At 34.2% G+C, this 22,430-nt stretch overlaps 1 protein-coding gene across 1 annotated transcript in view; it reads left to right on the forward strand.

Moving 5' to 3' along the window:
• The window catches only part of Spink13 (serine peptidase inhibitor Kazal type 13), a 39,316-nt gene extending 17,572 nt beyond the window's left edge, over window positions 1–21,744 (forward strand). Inside the window, exons 4-8 of the mRNA XM_048811877.1 lie at window positions 11,740–11,791; window positions 13,118–13,219; window positions 17,888–17,925; window positions 18,587–18,714; window positions 21,696–21,744. Coding sequence (XP_048667834.1) covers window positions 11,740–11,791; window positions 13,118–13,219; window positions 17,888–17,925; window positions 18,587–18,714; window positions 21,696–21,744 — 369 coding nt within the window. The remainder of the gene's footprint in view (window positions 1–11,739; window positions 11,792–13,117; window positions 13,220–17,887; window positions 17,926–18,586; window positions 18,715–21,695) is intronic.
• Window positions 21,745–22,430: the final 686 nt, after the last annotated feature.

Here is a 22,430-nt window from a genome sequence, read left to right on the forward strand (position 1 = left end):
TGAACCCAGTGCCTCACACACACTAGGCGAGCACTCTACCACTAAGCCACCACCCAGCCCCAAGGAAACAAAATTTCAGTCCAATATACTTGTTGAACACAAATGCAAAAATTCTTAATAAAATATCGGCAAATCGCATACAAAAACACATTAAAAATATAGTGCACCATGATCAAGTGTTTTATTCCAGGGATGCAAGGTTTGTTTACATATGGAAATCAACAAACATAATTCAACACACAAATAGACTTGAAGACAAGAACCACTTGACTATCTCAATAGATGCAGAAAAGGCATTGGACAAAATACAACATCCATTTTTTGGTACACCACCAGCGAAGCTACTTGAGGGGTCTTTTACTCAGTACTGAGCCATGGGGGAATTAAGTCTCCCCTTGGGAAGGATCCCAGCATTTCCGTGTGTAGACTGCCCAAGGGGTGAGATCTCTGTCCTCACTCTACTAATGGGTCAGCTCTAGTAGCTCTGCAGTTGGGCATAATCCACTGGGAACTAACAGCCCATACCCTACCTTATTTGGCAAAAGAACATTCCATGGAAAACCTTTGAATTTTCCTTATATAAATAAACCAAACACAGGCTCTTGCTCTCTCTCTCTCTCCAGTGTGAAAGCTCAAACCCAAAGATGGAAGAACGATGTTGCCCGCACCTTTCAAAATTTTTGTGTGGTGTGGGTTTTTTGCTGCCTTTTTTTCTTAGCTTTATTTCACAGCCAGCTCACTCCATGCAAGGAACCCCAAATTCCATTACCCGGCAGGATATTGGAGAGATCATTTATGTTTAAAACACTAGAAAAAACAGGGATAGAAAGAACATAATTAAAACTGTAAAAGCTATACGTGACAAACCCAAAGGCAACATTATTCTAAACAGAGAAAAAACAAAAGCATTTCCTCTAAAAAGAGGAACAAGACAAGGATGCCCACTTTCACCTTTTTTCTATTCAACATTGTCCTTGAAAGTCAAGCCAGAATAATTAAGCAAAAGAAAGAAATTAAAGGGATAAGAATAGGTAAAGAAGAGCTCAAAATATCCGTTTGCCAATGACATGATTCTATATTTGGAAGACCCAAAAAAAACTCCACTGGAAAACTTCTAGAACTCATAAATGAATTCAGCAAAGTAGCAGGATATAAAATTAACGCCCATCATTTGCATTCTGATGAATCAGCTGAAAAGGAAATTACAAAAACCATCCCATTCACAATATCCTTAAAAAAAATACTTGGGAAGCAATCTAACAAAGGAGGTGAAAGACCTCTACAATGAAAACTACAGAAACTAATGAAAGAAATTGAGGAATTTTGCATGTTTTCTGCTTTAATAGTACCCTATGGTACATTATGAATTTATGTACTGACTTCACCTTTTAATTTATTTTAGTATCCACCTCTGCACAATAGGAAAGACATTTTCTGTGTTTTAACGCATTTGTTGCAAGCAAAAATTTAAAACTTCAATTAAATGCTAGAGGAATTTCTTTGTGTTATATTTTTGTGGCTGAAGAAATAATTTCATTCAATTCTTTAAGAAATCTAACATGACATTCTTTAATATGAAGTTTTAAAAAATTCTATAAAGAGAGAGAGGCAGACATATAGCAGCACAGAAAATTAAATTCTTGCCAGAGGTTTTCTTCAGCTAATTAAAATGTAAACCCAGTAAGATAGATACGTTAATTAAATCTTGGTTCCAGGAACAAAATTTCTCTTGAAAAAGTTTAAATGTCTAAGAATAAAGTACTAGAACAGCATATTATTTTGGGTGCTGGCAGTATGACCATTAAGCAATGAATCTGGATTGATTTAAATAGTTAGTTTCAGAAAATCAACACAATTCACCCCACATCAAAATTCCCTTCATCTTCAGCCAAGCCTAATGTTCCATAGAGCTGACAGAGTCTGTAAAATAGATTGTTACTAGTCCAATAGAATTACACAGAAAATGGGCCGTTCCAGCATTGGTGCAGATTGCAGCAAGAATTCTCCTCCACATTATTTTTAACATATATTCACACTTTCAAAGATCAAAATATACAAAAGTTTACCTCCCAGGCTTTCTGTCTGTACAGGAAACAACCAAGTTTAACAGCACTTGTCGTAAATTGGCATCTCAATACCCAATCTCAAATTATACTACAGAGCTATTGTAACAAAAATAGCCTGGTATTGGCATCAAAACATACATTAAGACCAATGGAATAGAGTAGAAGATACAGAGACAAACCCACACAGATAAAGTTATCTCATCCTTGACAAAGTCACCAAAAACATACACTGCAGAAAGAACAGTCTTTTTAGCAAATAATACTGGGGAAAATGGACACCATGTGTAGAATGAAACTATATTCCTATCTATTACCTGCATAAAAGTAAAGTCAAAGTGGAACAAAGATCTACAAATTAGAAATTTTGCAATTGTTACAAAAAAACATAGAGGCAACATTTCAGCATATATAGGTGCAAGCATCAACTTTCTTAATAAAACTCCTAAAGCTCAAAAAATAAAAACCAAGAATCAGTAAGTGGGATAGCACCAAATTAAAAACTTCTGCACAGATAAGGAAACAAAAGCATGAAAATTAAATACAAGGGATGGGATAAAATCTTTTTGTGTTACTCTTCTTACAGAGAATTAATGTCCCAAATGCACAAAGAACTCAGAACAACAACAACAAAAAATCACAAATAACCTAATCAATGAATGGGCAAATAAACCAAATAGACATTTCTCAATAGAAGAAATGCAAATGGCCAACAAACATGAAAAAATACTCAACATCCTTAGTAATCAGGGAAATGCAAATCAAATCTACATGGAGATTTCATCTCACTGTTGTTATAATAGCAACCATCAAGTATATAAATAATAAGTGCTGGCAAATATGTGAAGAGAAAGGTACACGTATACATTATTGCTGGGACTACAAATTAGTACAAACACACTGGAAAGCAGTGTGGAGATTCCTCAAAAAAATTAGAAATGAAACCGCCATATAACCCAGCTGTTTCACTCTTTGCTCTTTGGTATTTATCCAAAAGAACTAAAATCTACATACTACAGTGATACATGCACACCAATGTTTATAACAGCAATGTTCACAGCATCGAAATTCACAAAAGCCAAGTTATGAAACTAGCCTGGATGTCTGCCAACAGATGGATAGTTAAGAAAAAGTGTTGTGTATACACAATGGAGTTCTACTCAGCCCTAAAGGAGAATGAAATTATGTAATTTTCTGGAAAATGGATGGAACTGGAGAACATCATGCTAAATGAAATAAACCAAACTCAGAAAGTCAAGGGATGGATGTTGTCTCTCATATGCAGAGAAAGAAGAGATTTTAAAAAAGAGGTATCTTAAAAAATTGAAGACAGATCAAGAGAATTGGAGGGAGGAAAGGGAAAGGGAAGGAATTGGGGAATGAAATAAATAAATTATACTATATGCATATAGGAATCATATCACAATTAATACTACTTTTATGTTTCATTATAATACACCAACACACACACCCACACACACACACACACACACACATACAAACACACACATGACTAGTGGAGTGAGGGATGGGGTAGAAAGGCTGATAGGAAAAGAGGAAGTGCTAGGGAATGAAATGTAACACATTATGTGCATATATGAATATGTCACAAAGAACCCCACTATAATGCTCCAATTATAATGACAATGCACCAAAAAAGCATTTTTTACTCTAATATTAATATAAGACTTCCAAACTACAATAGAGTCAAGACCTTATAAATTAAATGGAGTGGAGGGAAAGATGTTAACATTAACGCCTTGCGTTGGGTTTAGGTACCTCCAATTTGCCTACACTTCTCATCATTTATGAAACAGATCCTATAAGAAAACGAGGCGATAAGTGGGCTTGTGGGAGTGACAGATTCTTACATAGAGAATTTTGCCTTTTGTGATTCTTTTTTTGGTCCATAGACTAGAGAGTATAGGCTCGCTCTTTCTTTCCCTTTCTTCCTTCCTTCCTTCCTTCCTTCCTTCCTTCCTTCCTTCCTTCCTTCCTTCCTTCCTTCCTTTCTTTCTTTCTTTCTTTCTTTCTTTTGAGGTTTCCTGGTTGTCACCTTCTTCAGCTCCTAGACTGGGATTTATAGACACAAAGAAACATCAGGGAACTCCCCCTCATGTCATTGTTCAGTCCCACAGGTCCTTAGCTAGTCTGTCTTTTCCCCCCAATTCAGAATCTTCTCATGTTTATGTAATATGCAAATTCCAGGGTTATTGGTTTTATTTATTGGTCAAAATAGGCAATGGATACTTACTCCATATTCTCAGAAACATCTGTAATGTTTCACATATTTCAATTGTGTTAGTTAATAGTGTTTTTCAAGCCATCTCTAGCCTTTCTAATTTTCTGTCATCTTGTTCAACCAGTTAAAGAAAAAGGATGCTGAGATCTTTAACTATTGTTCAGTATTCATCTATTTCTCCTTTCACTTTTGTCCATTTTTTTCTTTATTTACTTTGATGCCCTGTAACTTAATACAGACACATTTCAGATTGTTATCTCTTGAAGTCTTATTTTAAAATATCTCTCTCTAAGGATCTCTGGCTATATTTCTTATTCAGAAATCTAATTTATATACCATTTCAGCTTTCTTGTAATTGGTATTGGCTTAATATATCCTTTATATTCATCTAATTTTTATATTTTTATTAGTGCATAATAATCATAATTAATAATGGGATTTGTTGTGACAAATTCATAAATGCACATAACCTATTATAATGAATCCAAGTTTTATATAGTTATAATTCACCATTCATTTACTTTTAAATGAACTTCATATTATTCTATATTTTAAGTGGGATTTTTGAAGATAGAATATAAAATTTGCATCTTGAGTTTTTCTGAGCACTGACAATTCCTTTTAACTAGTGCATTTAACTCATCTGAATTTAGTGTAATTATTAATATGATTTGGTTTAGGTTTTTTTATTGCTCTTTTTCTTTGTAACATCAATTCTTTTTTTTCCTTTTTTTTCTGACTTCATTTAGATTATCAACTTTCTTATAACTCTACTTACTTTCTCCTATTGGATTATTAGTAATGTATCTTTTTAATAGTTGCCCTAAGTTTTTCAGTGTATATTCAGTTTATAAGACTACCTTCAAGTAATACTATTAAATTTTTAATAAAATATGTGAATCTGTAATGCAACACCATTTTCATTTTCTCTACTCTTTGTGCTTCTGTTGTCAGCCTTTTTACTTTCATACAATGTTTTGTCAGTATTTTTACTTTAACTGTCAATTATCTTTTTAAAGAAATATGAGAATTCTCTTTTATGTATACTCACATCTTCACATTTCTGCACTCTGTTTTTATGTGTAAATCTCATGAGAGATTTCTTTAGCTATTTTTAGTTTGAATATTTCCTTTTTCACCTTCATTGATATAAATACTTCACTGGATATAAAATTCTAGATTAGTGAATTTTCTTCAATTTACCATTAATTTTTCCCCATAAAGGGAAAAAATAGCTCTGGGAAAAAACTAGATATCCACATTTAGAAGAAATAATGGACACTTACCTTACTCCATGTACATAATCAAACTCAAAGTGGATTAAAAACTTAAAATGTAAGACTCAAAACTGTAGAATTAGTGAAGAAAATGCAGGTGAAAATCTCCATGACATTGTGTTGACCAATGATTTCTTAGACATGATCCCAAAGTATAGGCAACAAAACCAAAAATAGACAAATGAAGTTACATCAAACTAAAGAGCTTCTGCTCAGCAAAGTAACATCTGAAGAATACAAGAGAAAACTCACAGAATGGGGGAAAGTATTTGTAAATCATACATCTGATAAGGGGCTAATATCCAACATATGAAAGGAACTTAATAACAAGCCAGAAAACAAACTTATTAAAAACTCAGCAAAAGACCTGAATAGACATTTCTCAAAAGAAATATTCAAATGGCCAAAATAAATAGAAGAAAAAATGTTTTTATCACTAATCATCAGGAAAATGCAAATCAAAACAACAAGAAGATACCATCTCACACCTATTAGAATGGACATTAGCAGAAAGATGAAAAACCGCATTGGCAGGGATGTGGAGGAAGCTGAACCCTTGTACATTCTTTGTGAGAATGCAAATTGGTACATTTGTTTTCAAAAGTATTATGAAGATGCCTTTAAAAAATTAAAACTAGAATCACCATTTGATCCAGAAATCCCAATTTTAGGAATTGAAATCAGTGTGTTGAAGAGGTATCCACGCTCATGTGGTGTTGCAGCATTGTTCACAATAGCTAAGACATGGAATCAACTGAGTAGCCATTAATAACAAATTGATAAAAAGAATGTGGCACAAATGGGCAATGGAATACTATCCAGCTTTCATAAGAAAGAAATTCATTTACAGTAACATGAATGAATCTAGAGAACAATATGCTAAGGAAAATAAGGCAGGCACAGAAAGATAAATACTGCATAATCTCACTTATGTGTGGAATCTAAAGAAGTCAAACTCATAGAAGAAAGGACAGAATTCTGGTTACCAGATGCCCTTGGGACAGAGGGTGGGAATGTTGACAGGGAAAGGGAAGATCTTAGTCAAAGGGTACAAGGTTAAGTTAGGAAGAACAAATTTTAACCATCTATTGTACATTATGGTGGCTATAGTTAATAATAATGAATTGTACGTCTCGAAATTAAATTGACCTAAAATCTACAAGTAGATTTTAAATGTTCTTTTTGCAAAGTAATATAAGTAGGTGAGGTGATATATATGTTAATTAGCCTGATTCAAACATTATCCATGCATTATCACATTGTACCCTGTAAGTACATAAAATTATTATTTTTCAATTAAAATAAAATAAAATTTAAAGCAATACTAACAAGTATGCTTTATGATATGTCTTTCTAAAAATAGTTTAAGAACTGCAATATTACCAAAGTTTGGTAAATAATAGATTTATTAAATACCTAGATCATTTCTAACTAAAAAGTTACTGAAATATTCACCACCAAGACCAACTTAAGATTATGAACTTTTGGTTTCATAATTTTATAGAGAAACTGTATATGAATCTGCTTTAATAAGCATATTTTTATCATACTGAAAAGTTGTACCATGAAAAGGCATATGCCTATAAAAATATGATACAGTCATAAAATTGGCTAATATGATACAAAGTTCCTTTTTTATTTGTTCTAATTAGTTATACATGACAGAAGAATGCATTTAGATTCATTGTACACAAATGGAGCACAACTTTTCATTTCTCTGTTCAGGATGTAGGGTCATACCATATGTACAGAAATACATGCAAAGTTCTTATATATAATTCACAATTCTCTACTTCCTGGTTTTTCCTAAAAAAGAGAGGTTACAAATGGCTAAAATTATAATAAATATGTTTTTCATCAAGCTGTTAGAAAAAATTAAAGTGAAAGGAAACAATTTTTATAAAAATATAGAGGAATGTAGGATGTGTTTTTGCTAAGACGAAAAGGAAGTAAATTTATCCTCAGTTGATAACTAGTTGATTTTTGTTAAACAAAGCAAAAGGTAACTTTTTTCCATTTCCAAGTTTTACCATAGGTCATAAACCCAGAATATAAGCAGTGAAGAACAAGTTGATGGTTTAAGCAGGCTAACAAGATCAGATTTGTAATTTAGAAGTATCATTCTTGAAATGCCTATATAATAAAGAAAATGGAAAAATTGCCCTTGCAGGTAAAAAAATAAGGCACATTTCATTCATGTATAGAAAGACTATATCATAAAGCTATTACTTTTCCCTAGTTAAAATTTCAGAAGTGTTGTTTCTTGATAAACTGAGAAGGAATATCTCTAAAATGTATCTGGAAAGACAGTTTTGTGAAATACCTAAGAATGCAGGAAACCATCTTCTAAGGTCTTCTTTGATTTCTCTCTTGGGGTTCTGTAGTTTTCATTGCATAGATCTTTCACCTCTTTCCTGGGAGCAAATTTACCCCTCACAAAATTATAAGACTGGATGGAATATTTTCTTTCTTCTTCCCATACACATTTATTGAATAAGTATTACGTGGTCTTGCCAGTGACCCGCACTGATGAGATGAGCTGGGTTCACCTCACAGATTGTTTCTTTTGCTGAGAAGAAACCTTTTAGTTTGATTCCATCCCATTTATTGATTCTTGGTTTTAATTCAATAGGAGTCTTGTTAAGGAAGTTGGGGCCTAATCCCACATGATGAAGATTAGGTCCTACTTTTTCTTCTATTAGACACAGAGTCTCTGGTTTAATTCCTAGGACCTTGATCCATTTTGAGTTAAGTTTTGTGCATCGTGAGAGGTAGGAATTTAATTTCCTTTCATTGCATATGGATTTACAATTTTCCCAGCACCATTTGTTGGAGATGCTATCCTTTCTCCAGTGCATATTTTTGGCACCTTTATCTAATATAAGATAATTATAATTTTGTGGTTTAGTCTCTGTGTCCTCTATTCTGTAAAACCATTGGTCTACCAGTCTGTTTTGGTGCCAATACCATGCTGTTTTTGTTCCTATTGCTCTATAGTATAGTTAAGTTCTGGTATAGTGATGCCACCTGTTTCACTCTTCCTGCTAAGGATTGCTTTAGCTATTCTGGGTCTCTTATTTTTCCAGATGAATTTCATGATTACTTTTTCTATTTCTATGAAGAATGCCATTGGGATTTTGATTGGAATTGCATTAAATCTGTATAGTACTTTTGGTAGTATGGTCATTTTGATAATATTAATTCTGCCTATACAAGAGCAATTAGTTATACATGACAACAGATGATGTCCATCACATTCCACCACCCTTGCTAATTCCCTGTCCCCTCCCTTTCCCTCCTACCCCTCTTCCCTATCTAGAATTCATCTAATCCTCTTCTAAGGTCTTCTTTGATTTTTCTCTTTAGGGTTCTGTAGTTTTCATTGTATAGATCTTTCACCTCTTTCTTGGGAGCAAATTTTTACACCTCACACATCAGATAGAGCACTAATCTCTAAGGTCTGTAAAGAACTCAAAAAGCTAAGCACCAAAAAAACAAATAACACAATCAACAAATGGGCCAAGGACCTGAACAGACATTTCTCAGAAGAGGATATACAATTAATCAGCAAATATATGAAAAAATGCTAATCATCTCTAGCAGAGAAATGCAAATCAAAACTATTCTAAGATATCATCTCACTCCAGTCAGAATGGCAGCTATTATGAAGACAAACAACAATAAGTGTTGGCAAGGATGTGGGGAAAAAAGTACACTCACACATTGCTGGTGGGACTTCAAATTGGTACAGCCAATATGGAAAGCAGTATGGAGATTCCTTGGAAATCTGGGAATGGAACCACCATTTGACCCAGCTATCGCTCTCCTCGGACTATACCCAAAGGACTTAAAAACAGCATACTACAGGGACACAGCCACATCAATGTTTATAGCAGCACAATTCACAATAGCTAAACTGTGGAGCCAACCTAGATGCCCTTCAGTGGATGAGTGGATAAAAAAAAATGTGGCATATATACACAATGGAATTTTACTCAGCAATAAAAGAGAATAAAATCATGGCACTTGCAGGTAAATGGATAGCATTGGAGAAGATAATGCTAAGTGAAGTTAGCCAATCCCCAAAAAACAAATGCTGAATGTTTTCTCTGATATAAGGAGGCTGCCTCAGAGTGGGGTAGGGAGGGGGAGCATGGGAGGATTAGATGAATTCTAGATAGGGAAGAGGAGTGGGAGGGAAAGGGAGGGGACAGGAAATTAGCAAGGATGGTGGAATGTAATGGACATCATTATCCAAAGTACATGTATGAAGACTCGAATTGGGTGTCAACATACTTTATATATAACATATATGAAAAAATGGGGTATATATGTGTAATAAGAATTGTAATGCAAAAAAACCCAAAGTATATGTACAATGGCATGAATTGGCATGAATATACTCTATATACAAAGATATGAAAAATTTTACTATATATGTGTAATAAGAATTATAAAGCATTCTGCTGTCATGTATTTTAAAAAATAAAATCAATAAAACTTAAAAAAAAGGCTTTCAGGGATTCTAAAAAAAGAGAGAGAGAGATGACTGCCACATTAAACTAAGAAAACAGTGAAGAAATCATGCAACCCATGGACATGAGTTTCTCAGATCCAGGGTGGGACTGCTCTACACCCTTAAGGATCAGCTTCCATGCTGGAAGGCGCTGGAAAAAGAGTGTGCCTGGAATCTCTTTATTTTTACAGGAGGGACACACAAAGGATTTTTCGATGGAGTGTTCTTCACCAAATAAAGTAGGGGATAAATTTTCAAAGGGGGGTTGTCCAATCCCACTGGGTAATGCCCAAGTCCAGGGATAGAGCAAACTTCTTTGCCTAGCGAAGGTGGAGGCCACTTGCTTCACACAGTGTGTGGCATGCAATGCCAGACCAAACATCCCCTTACTCAAGGCTGAGAGAGGATGCTGAGCTCATGGGCAGGGTGGCCTCCCACAATGTGGAAAGAGAGAGAGAGAGAGAGAGAGAGAGAGAGAGAGAGAGAGAGAATTTATTCACTATGGCTGAAATCAGGCATACAGGTTCTTTTCCTTTACAAAGCCTACAGTGTAGTTACATGGGAGGCAGTACTTTGAAAGAATTAAAAGCACTGGTTTTGAAACAAGTGAAATCTAATAATGGCAAAAATTAAAGACGATGGCTAAGTAAGGCAAAATGCATCTTTCACCTGAGATGTTCATAGTACTATTCTAAGACTGTTGTAGTGTTCAATTTATTGTCTATGATAAATGTAGAAAAAGCCAAAAAATTTTAGTTAATCCCATTGTTCTCCTTCATTGTCAGTAATTCCAGCAAATGAATCATCCTAAGACCCCATTTCTTTTACTCTTATACTGCCGCAGTCTGGCTGGGCAAACAAAAGGGGGGGGTGACAAGCAACTTGTGAAGATTGATACAGCGGGAGCCACTTTATTAAGGGACAGAGAAGTATATATACCCAACTAATTACACACAGCTTAACTTAATTAACATAAACTAGATACAGCAGTCAACCAATAAGGAATCCTCATCATCTTAATGATTACACACAGCTTAACTTAATTGACATAATCTAGACACAGCAGTCAGTCATTAAGGAATCTCCATCATCTTAATGGCTTGCTGGTATTATTCAGAAACCACTCCTCCTAGCATACTGCCAGGCGCCATCTTAACTTGGTTGTGGCCCTCATCATTATACAAAATCCAGAATGCTATAGACCTTGTAGTACTGTTGCAAGGAATAAATGTGATGAAGAATGTAAATAAACTACACAGCCAACTGCTGAAAGGGAAAAAGATCAGTGAAAACGCAGATCCCAAGGTATGATATGGAATGGAGGATAAAACACAGGGAAAAGGTAGATGATGAAACTTCCAGAATTTTAAAGTGAAAATGGTAAAGTGAGACCAATACATCCAGAAGCTTGTTTACTTAGTAAAGAAGAGGTGAAATTTTCCAGTAAAGTAATGTGGGTGGGAAACGATCAGATAATTGGGGAAAAGTAGATAAAAGAAAGGGATGTTATAGGACAGGCAGCATAAATAGTAACATCACGTTAAATGAGAGGCTGTCTCAGGCATCTAGAGGATCAAAGCAAATAGTGAGAAAAATAGATTATAGATTCCACTGTATACAGTCCATTTCTTCTCTCCATAGCAAAAGTCTGGAACAGGAAAATCAGCAGAATGTGTCCCGATTTTGGAAGAGGGTAGGACATCAAGAGATGATGGATGTGTCAAAGAGCTAACTATAAATATCAGACTATAGGACTGAGCCTGATATGGGAGTATAAAGCAATGCAGGGTACCAACTACTCAAAGGCAATTTTCCAACTTGCCTTCATGGAGGTGTAGTAGAGGGCAAGATATATAGATGTTGGGGTGTTTGGACATTGCAAATATTGTTGATTGGGATATTTGTTTTCCAAAGCTAACAGGAAAAAAGATTGGGGGGAAAAATGAAGCCTAGAAATATACTGGGGAACGATACAAGATTCAGCCTGGTATGGAAAGCCATTACTTCTTCTCATGAATCATAACCAGAAAGCAGCAAGTACAGAACCTCCAGGTCTGTCCCTGCCTGCTGGAGCATGAAAACTCAGAGTGGGTGGTTCAAAAAGGGATCAAATTTAATAGTAGTCATTAGCGTCAACTCATGCCAAGCAAGTGGTTATTCAATTAAGCAAGGAGGCCAGTGCCTTTGTCCTGAATGCCCCTGGCCATAGACTCACAGGACAACTCTTCTCAAAGCTAGCTGTGACTTCAAGGGACTTTAGTAGGTTCATATTCAACCTCCTCTTTCAGATAACTTCTCTTTTCCTCATCTATTCTTTGGCCAAGTTGGTAGTCAAATCTCTTCCGCTCTCCACTCTCTCAGGAGCTTATCTTGTTTTTTAGTTTTTGTTTTCCCCCAATACCTTCCTTCTGTTTCCTATGCATACAAAAGTAGGAGAAACTTCACTCTTACGAAGAATCTCCCTCATTGCTTTCTATGACCATGGGCTATGATTTTGAGAAAAGACGGAATGGAGTAAGGTATGAGGAAGTTGAGGAAATGGACTTACTCTTCCAGGTCCAGACTGTGATTTTAAATTGGTTACTCTCCCCTCCCCTCCAGGGGGGAGGGTGGAGGATGGGAAAGGCAGCGGAGCACAACAGACACTAGGATGGCAATTTGTAAATCAATGGATGTGTAACTGATGTGATTCTGCAATCTGTGTATGGGGTGAAGGTGGGAGTTCATAACCCACTTGAATCAAAGTGTCAAATATGATATGCCAAGAAATTTGTAACGTTTTGAACAACCCACAATAAAAAATTAAAAAAAAAAAAATTGGTTACTGGTAGAAAAAGAGAATTAGGATTTTCTATCTTTTCTTGAGCAGAAAGGCTCTCTGAGGCCTGAGTCCCTGGAACAGAGACTATCATGGCCCAACAGGTATAGGTGACACCACCTTAGAGTATTGGATTCTCTCATGTTTGGAAAGTTAGCTGTGTAATAGATTAGAAATGAACTAACTTGAGCATTTTCTCAGGCCTCAACCAAGAAAGTGATACAATGCAATCAAATGGCTGCTTGCTCTGCAAGGTCACCTTTGTTCTGGTGTCCTCTACCTTGACACATCCTGCTTTTTCAGGTGAGTAATCTTGGAGTTTTGAGGAGATAAATACCAGACTTTCTTAAATTCATAGGAAAGAAAAAGAATCATTTGGGACTAGATGGCAAATGTTTGGCTTGAAAAATCCAAATTGTATATCATTAAAATGTGTTTTCCTAGATGGAAAAATTAGCCTTTTTTTTCTACATTGTCAATTGTAATCCTCATTTCTTTTAATCAAAAGAAATTCTCAGGAGCTGAGAAAGTTCTAATGTTTTACTTTTAACCAATACATCATCTGAATATAATTCTTTCCCTAAAAAAAATGCTGCATTTTCTTCTGGGTTTCAAAGGTTTATTAAAATATAATGAAAAACCAGCCAATGAAGAACAAAAGGTATCTGTGTGGATTATATTGGGTTGTCATTTGGGCCTTACTAGTTAGGTAACAAAAATTATGCTCAGATGATCTTTAAAAGTTGGTCTGTGAGTTAATAACTTCACTAGAAAAGTGTAAGACATCCTACTGATCCACATTATCTGCAACAAAGATATTGTCTCAACTTTCCAAAAATTTAGCCAATCTAATCTCACTTTCACCTTGATTTGCATTACCTAACCACTGGGAATCTTTATACAGTTTATAACCATATGCATTTTGTGTGTGTGTGTGTGTTATTTTTCTTCAAATCTTTTGCTGTTTTTAGACTGGATTGTTCTGACTCACAGATGTAAATACTTTATGAACTTGTTTTAGAACAATTTTTCCTCAAAATAGTTCTATAACATGATAAACTGTTATTCCCTTTAATAAGTCTTCTTTATTAGTAGAAATTCTTAATATTGAAGGAGTAAGCATTAGCAGACCTTTCATTTACAACCTTCTATTATCTTATTTTACCAAATAAATTCTTCCTCTCTTCCTCTAAAATCTAAAATTTATGCATCTATGTTTTCAACTAAGAAATGTTTATAAATTACTAAATAAAGTATAACTGATATATGATAGACTGCATATCTGAAGTGTACAATATAAGTTTGATATATTTATATATCTGTGAAATTATCACTATAATCAAGATAATGAGCACAGCAGCCCTCATTCATAAAAGTTACCTTGATTTCTTTTGCTTTTCTTCCTCCTACTTTTACCACTCTGCCTACCCTATATCCCATGATATGTTTTTATCATCATGTATTAGCTTTCACTTTCTACAAACTTATATAAATTCAATCATTTTATATATAATATATATAAACATATGCATATATATATACAAATATATATCGTTATATATATTTGTTTTGACATCATTTGTTGAAAAGTGGAGGTTTTCCCCCCTGAATTGCCCTTTGACCTTTGAAAAAATTACTTCTTCATAGATGAAAATACCTCTGAACTTTTTATTCTGTTCTATTGGTATATTTGTCCATCTTTATGCCAATATTATTCCATATTAATTCACTGTAGTTCTGATATTTTGGATCCATGCTACGTCTCACATACAAAGAAATTAGTTTATAACATCCTCAAGAATTGAGGAAACACTATAAAGGTTAATATAAATAGAAACATAAACTAAACCACATTTCAAAAGAAAACTATTTCCACACTGAACTAGGTAGAATAAAACTAAATCCAAATATATTTAAATACAATATTTTAATTCTATACTTTTGTTCTAAAGACAAAAGAAATTTAAGCATATGTTGAATTCTAATTTGTCACAGAATCATGAAATATGAATTCTGGAAACTATATTGTCAGGTTCTAAGATTGAGCAAACAAGTAAATATACTGTGTATAAAAAGAGAGATTTCTTGTCATTGGAAAAGTAAGTTACTCTGAAAAGTCCCCCAATATTTGAAAACTAAATAACATGCCTCTACATAATACATGGGTGAAGAAAACTTATAAGAACAATTTGAATTTTTTTGATCTAGGGAAGTGAAATAAAACAAGCAAGAAGATGTATTCAAAGCTGCCACGACCAGCGTTATGTTTACTCAGTTTTCCCAAACTTGGGCTGATGAGGGGATTAGAAATAAGAACTATAAGAAATAAAGACAAAGACACAATTATAGGTTAAAGCGGCCGGTGGGTGGATCAACCCTGGCCAGGTCTGATTTCTAAGAGCAAGAGCCCATGTGTTTTATTTTATAGGCAAGAACAGCAAAAGGATTTATTGTGAGAAAGAATTTCTTCAAGATAAACAAAAGTGAGGCTGTGAGAGCTTATCAACTTACACAGTATTCCCCCTCAGGCAGCAGGCGCCTCAAGGCCGTTTGGGCACACTGATATCTTTTCCACCCCAGAGCAGCTACATAGAAGACAGAATTTTCTCAGAGCAGGGCATCACTAATGACTGAGCTATCTCCAATCAGTGAGATATCACCAAGAGTTCTCAGAAGAGCAAGCCGCTGCCCTCTTGAGGTGACTCAAAGAGCCCACAATTCATTCAGAGCTCTCACACATCATTTCCATTTCAATTGTGCTATTAGCTATTTAACTGATCACATTGGTCTCTATGTGTCTTAATTCTTTTTGTTCAAATAAACTTATACACATACATTTTGCTATTCCTCTTCTTTTTTACATTAAAAAGAGCACAAGTTTGTATCTTGTTTTTTTTGTCTGTGAAGTCACTACCTGTGTGTTTGAAGGGATCTTCCTTATTGACTTATACAACTGCCTAGAACTTCTCTGGGTGGATGGACCAAACTACTTACACATTGTTCTATTGTTTGAGCATTTAGTTTGTTTCTAGTATTTTGCAACTGCTAACAGTGCAGCAATAAATAATTTTATGAAATTTTTTATTGTTGGAGATGTATCTGCAAGAGAATTTCCTTGAATTAAATGTAAACACAAATACAGTTTTGCTCAACAATTGACAAATTTTATTCCATAATGGTACCAACTTTCATTCCTACCAGTAAAACATGAAAGTACTTCTTTCTCAACAAATCACCTGAGAGGTGAGAAATTGCATTTCAGTAGTTTTAATTAGCATTTTTCTTATTACAAAGAAGATGAATATTTTTTACTGATTTAAGGATCATTTCTGTGTCTTTGTTGGGCATGTAGATGTGAATTATATACACATATATATTGTCTACTCTTAAACTGGGTTTTTTATTACTATTATACGCCCATTTTATTTTTATGTTATTGTATTTTTGTTTTAATTTGGTTTTGTGATGCTAGGGATTGAACCCAAGGCATTATGCATGCTAGGTAAGCAATCCACACTTAAGGTACCCCCCAGCCCTCAATTTTAAGGAGTACTTTATATGTCAGGAATATTAGTCCTTTATCTAACATCTGTCTTAGTTTGTATGTTTGTTCTGCTGTAAAGTTATTTTTCATATAATAAAATATTAGTTTATTCTGTGAACATACTTAGAGAAATCATTGTCAGAAAGTTTTTCTTATATTAAGATTAAAAAGGAATTCTGTAATGTTGTATTTCAATCCTTTTATGGTTTCGTTTTTTTAACGTTCAGATCCTTATTAATTTGGAGCTACTTCTATGTATGTTGTGCAATATAACTGCATAATTTTTATTTTACTTCTACTAGATCAAGGTCCCTACTTTTCATTTGTAATGCCCATCTCCAGTTATTCTATCAGTCAAATATTCTGGGGGGCTGGGGATGTGGCTCAAGCAGTAGCGCGCTCGCCTGGTATTCGTGTAGCCCTGGTTCGATCCTCAGCACCACATACAAACAAAGATGTTGTGTCCACCAAAAACTAAAAAATAAATATTAAAAATACTCTCTCTCTCTCTCTCCCTCTCTCTTTAAAAAAATATTCTGGCTTTATAAAATTAGATAAAATCATTCTATCTTTTTATTCTCAAGCAAAGTGTATAAGTAATCTGCATGATCTATTCCTGGAAAGACTGATAGGATTGTTTCGTGTAACAAAAATAGTAGAATGAAACAGACATTATTACTGTATGTATGTATATGACTGTATGACCAATATGATTCTACAATATGTATACTCATAAAAATGAGAAATTAGATCCTATGTATGAAAAAAAGAAAATATTTTTAAAAACCATTTAGGATTTTTCTTTTAAATTTTTTGAATTCTAATGTTTAGAAATTCAGAATATTCTGGGACATCTTAAATATCATCTAACAAAGGTAAGACAGAGCTGCAGTAGACAACACTGTACTCCTCACCGAACCAGTCCACAAAATTAGACTCCTGAAAGAGAGAAATCTCCTTCAGTTTTCTTATTATGACTGCACCTTTTTTTATTTCAGTATCTTAATAGGAGCTGGCCTAACACAATTCTTACTGTTACATATTTAATTTTACAACCATCTTTCAAATGCATATAATTATCCAACTTGTACCAAGAAGAATCTACAGCTATAGCAAAAGCCAATCACTTAAAATTACATAAAATAACATTTTAAGTTATACCTACAGCCCCAAACCATTTTTTGCTAAATGATATAGCAAAGTTATAAGTGAAGCTGAAATTGTAAAAATAAGGTCTAGAATTAATAAGTGAATAAAGTAGTTAACAAAAGTGTCACTTATGAATTCTGTTGCTATAAATTCTTTTTTGAGTATGATTGTGAACTTGGGTAAATCGCATTCTTTTTTCAATCAGTGATGCAAGCATGGAATCATATCTTGTGGAGGACTATTTCTTTTAACTTGTCACGTTTGTACTTTATTCACAGCACTTTTTAAACCACATGACCCTTCTACATGGCCTCAGGTAAATTTGGAAAGTGAAGGTACTGGGAAATCACGTTGACCAAATTATGTCATATGCATGTCTAAATATGGCATAATAATTCCACTGTCATGTATTATTATAATGTACCAATAAAAATCATACACAGGCCGGGCAAAGTGACACACTCCTGTAATCCCAGCAGCTCAAGAGGCTGAGACAGGAGAATCATGAGTTCAAAGCCAGCCTCCACAACAGTGAGGCACTAAGCAACTCAGTGAGACTCTGACTCTAAATAAAATACAAAATAGGACTGGGGATGTGGCTCAGTGGTCAAGTGCCCCTGAGTTCAGTCCCCAGTACCCCCCAAAAAATCACATACAAAATATTTTAAAATGATAAATACATAAATTCCACAGAATGGGTTCTCATTCTAATCTGATCACTCTCTTCATGAGAGTGATCTGAAACTTCACAGAGGTAAAGTAGAATGGCCGGCTTCTCTGTGGCCTTGGGTATGTTCCTTAACCTCTAAGCTTAAACTGTCATGTAGCATAATTATTATAATATAATAATATATTTTAGTAAAATAAATGTTTATAGTCTAATAAAATGTGTGTGTGTGTGTATATATATATATATATATATATATATATATATATGACAGAATAATTTGTTATTTCTCTAATGTTTATATTTGCAGCCTCCATGCAAAATGTATTACCCAGTAGATGATTTATATACAGCAACCTGTCCAAATATAGAGGCACGTGTTTGTGGCTCCAATGGCTTGACTTACAAGAATGAGTGTTTCTTTTGTCTTGATCAGTGGTAAGTTCAAATTAAAATATAGTTACTGTATTTTTCTTCTATAATTCACAGAAACTTCAAGTAATGCAAGCAAAGGAATTGGGTTTTGCTGGTGTATGGATATAATTTTTTAATTCACAGAAATTCAAGAAATGCAAGCAAGGGAATGGGTTTTACTGGTATATGGATATTTTCTTAAATATCCTCTATTCTTAATAAAAGATTGAGGAGATACTACATACACAATGAAAAGTATCTTTTTAAAATTTAGTTACATTCAAAATTGACTTAGAAGGAAAAGTTTACATGATTTTTTTGAGAGAATTATAGAGTTCATATGTGTAGGAAGTCCATAGAAAATATTCAAGCAATAAATAGGAATGCGTTTTTTTAAAAAATAACTCAAATTTTCTTTCACAGTGATGGATAACACCCATCTATTTATCTATTTATCTCTATATCTATAAATATATCTATTCATCTCTATATCTCTGTGTTTATCTCTATATCTGTAAATATAGATATCATTTATCTATATCTATAAGATAGATATAAACAAAGATATATATGAAAACATATATATATATATATATATATAGAGAGAGAGAGAGAGAGAGAGAGAGAGAGAGAGAGAGAGAGAAAGAGAGAGAGAATCTGTATCTATGTCTAGGATTTCTTATCTATAGACATAGATACAGATCTAAATATGACACACAATGTACCAAAGTGTTTATATGGTCTTACATAGATAAAAATTGATAGTTGACTTTTAGTATTTTTTGCCTTTCAAATCAATTTAGTGGGAAATTTAGATTAAATAGTAATATTCATTGTGATATATTTTAGCTCCGTTTGAAACTGTTTTCACAAGTCAGGCTTGTGTCTTGTGAGTAACTCTTCCATGACCTGTCCAATCCTCTATATTTGTTGTCCCTAAGCTCCTCTCAGATCGTAGGTTTACCAGGACTCATAAAATTCAGAAAAGTTCCTATACTCATGGTGACTATTTTTTACAACGAAAAGAAACAAATTAAAATCAGGCAAAGAAAAAGGCATACAGAGAAGAATCCATAAGTTATCAGGCACAAGCTTGCAGCTACAGTTTCCCTATTGAAACCACTCAGAAGATGCTTAATTTTCCCAGCCATGATGGGTTACAACACATATGAAATATCACCACGCTGGGAAACTCACTCACAGCTTGGTCTCAGGGATTTTTATTGGGGCTCAGTTGCATAGGCATGTAACACTTGCATGGCTGATGTTTTCCAGCTCTAACCCCCAAAGCTCACTGATACAAGCAGCTCAGAACCCTAAGCAAATGAAAACAGGTATTCACCATAAATTATACTATTAACAAAAATATCTGGCAGACCCAAGTACTAAGTATACACAAACACTCTTATCCATCAGACTATCTTCCCTTATAATTCTGACTGGTGTACAGTGACCACTTTAGGTGTTATTTCTCAATCTGATAATAAATAAAGTGTCCTTGTTGGCTAAAAGAGCAACATGGTTTAGTAACTTTGTAGCCAATGTGAGCACAGTTCATTTCAAATATAATTTAATTCTGGAACACAGGAAATTAATGCTATTGCAGGAATAATGCAGTGACCTGTACATTTGCTTTAAATTTCCCTTTAACTTGCATGTATAAACTTAACCTTCATGCCATTTCCATAAATTGGAGCAAAAAGTACCAATTCTCTTTTGAGTGCAGAGAAGGGTAATTCATTAATCTCTGTTCTCAGCAATGTTTAGAAGTCCAGTGAAATAACCACCACTTGTAAACAATATAAAGCTTTGAAAACAATTGAAAAACATTGAAGATAGCATGTCTTGGCTAGAATTGATACAGAATCATAGACACCATCCTTAAAGGAATCCAAACCTTAAGTGACAATAGACCCAATCAGTCTAGAATCCTGATAATAGGTACCAAGAAACTAGTTGTATGAAACAGACCCCAGACTTTTTAGAAGTTTGCAATGTTATTTGGCAAAAAAAAAAAAAGTAAATGCATAGCAAAATTGATAACAGAAAGCAGCCTTGGTTGTATTGGGTCAAAATCGTATTCTAATAAATTTTAAAATAGTTGACAGCATTTCAAAAATCAGATTTTTACCTAAAATATAAATTACAAATATTATATTTAGAGTAAGCAAGGATTTCACAAGCAGTAAATAAGAAACATCTGCTTTGGAGCAGCTTGCTGTTTAAATTGAATTTGGGCATTCCAGAGAGCTGTATTCCCACCTGCCTTCAGTAGTAGAGGTGGCTCACATCACTTATTTATATTACCCATGTGGTGCCAAGCATTAATGTTTGCGATGCCTAATCCAATTAAGTAGACCAGATATATATCAAAAGTGTTCCCAATTATGGTGGTTGAGGTTGGAATCTCTTAAGTGGAAAAAAAAATATGTAAAGGATTTTAAAGAAACAAGATACACAAAACAAAATGGATTCATTAATCTACACAGTGATATTTGTAAAACATAGAATTGAGAAATTGTACATTATAGTGAAAGGAATGTTGAGATTTAGAGAATATTAATATATAAGATGAAAAGTCAGGCAGAGGCTAGTCTTCTGTAACACAAATAGAACAAAGAGAATAGACTCTGTTCTATGGGCAATGTGAACTCTGTATACGTTTTGAGCTGAGTGAATTTTGGGTACCATTATTGCCATGGTTGTCTTTTACCTCTTGAGGAAAGATTCTAGTACTGCCTTGTTGAATGGAAAAGGCTTGAGATGGGACTGGGGTTAAGGGATGGAAAACAACATTGAAAAACTTAATAGGACACCTTTTGAATAGTCAAGACATGGAGAAGGAAGGTGCAAACTGGTGGTGACAAATGGAAACAGTGAGGATAAAGCAAATTGTAGCTCCCTTTATGGGATTTCATTTAGAAGATTTAGAAGATAATGGAGAGTACATAAAAGAGCAATGCCCAATCTCCTCATGACCCTAATCTTTCTTTTCTTTTCTCTAGGGAATTCGGTGCTTATGTTCAATTTGTGAAATATGGAGATTGTAGCTAATGGGTAACATGTACTTTCACTTGCTTATTCTCTTCATGGCTTGCTTCTAAAAATAATTTCTTTTAGAATTTAATGGTACAAATTAAGCAATTCATTCCTACATTGTACCCAAATTTGGAACCAAATGGGGCACAGAGGAATCAAGATAATGGAGAACCAAAAATTACATTTGTTGTAAATTATCGTAACAACAAAAGAGATGATGATTTTTGTAAACTGATTGCTTAAAATTACCTTCCACGGGTGGGCTGGCAGGGGGAGATAGATTTCTAAGGTCTGTCAATCAAGTTAGCTTTCTAAAATTCCCCTAAACTAGACTTATTACAAACTTCAGGCCTCTCTGCAGGATTATACCCCACCCCACTAATCTCACTTGATGACACAAAGCTAAGGAGAAAATATTCTTCCTGTCATAGACTCCAGAGGAGGGAGTCAATGAATTATACAGGAATGGTGCTACATTTAAATTCCTCAAATATATAAGTTATACCTCCCATGGTTGGAGAAGTAAAATACCAGAGAGGGATGAAAAGTGTTCTACTAATAGAGGTTCCTACTCAAAGAAAGAAAGGACACTAGTATGGAAATAAGATCTGAAGTCTGCCCTCAGTTTTGCCATTGACTACTTAATTTGGGGTCATATTATCTATCTGCGTCACTGATCATAGTGGTTACAAAATTTTCCT

Source organism: Marmota marmota, unplaced genomic scaffold, assembly GCF_001458135.2.
Source record: "Marmota marmota marmota unplaced genomic scaffold, marMar, whole genome shotgun sequence".
Taxonomy (NCBI): Eukaryota; Metazoa; Chordata; class Mammalia; order Rodentia; family Sciuridae; genus Marmota; species Marmota marmota.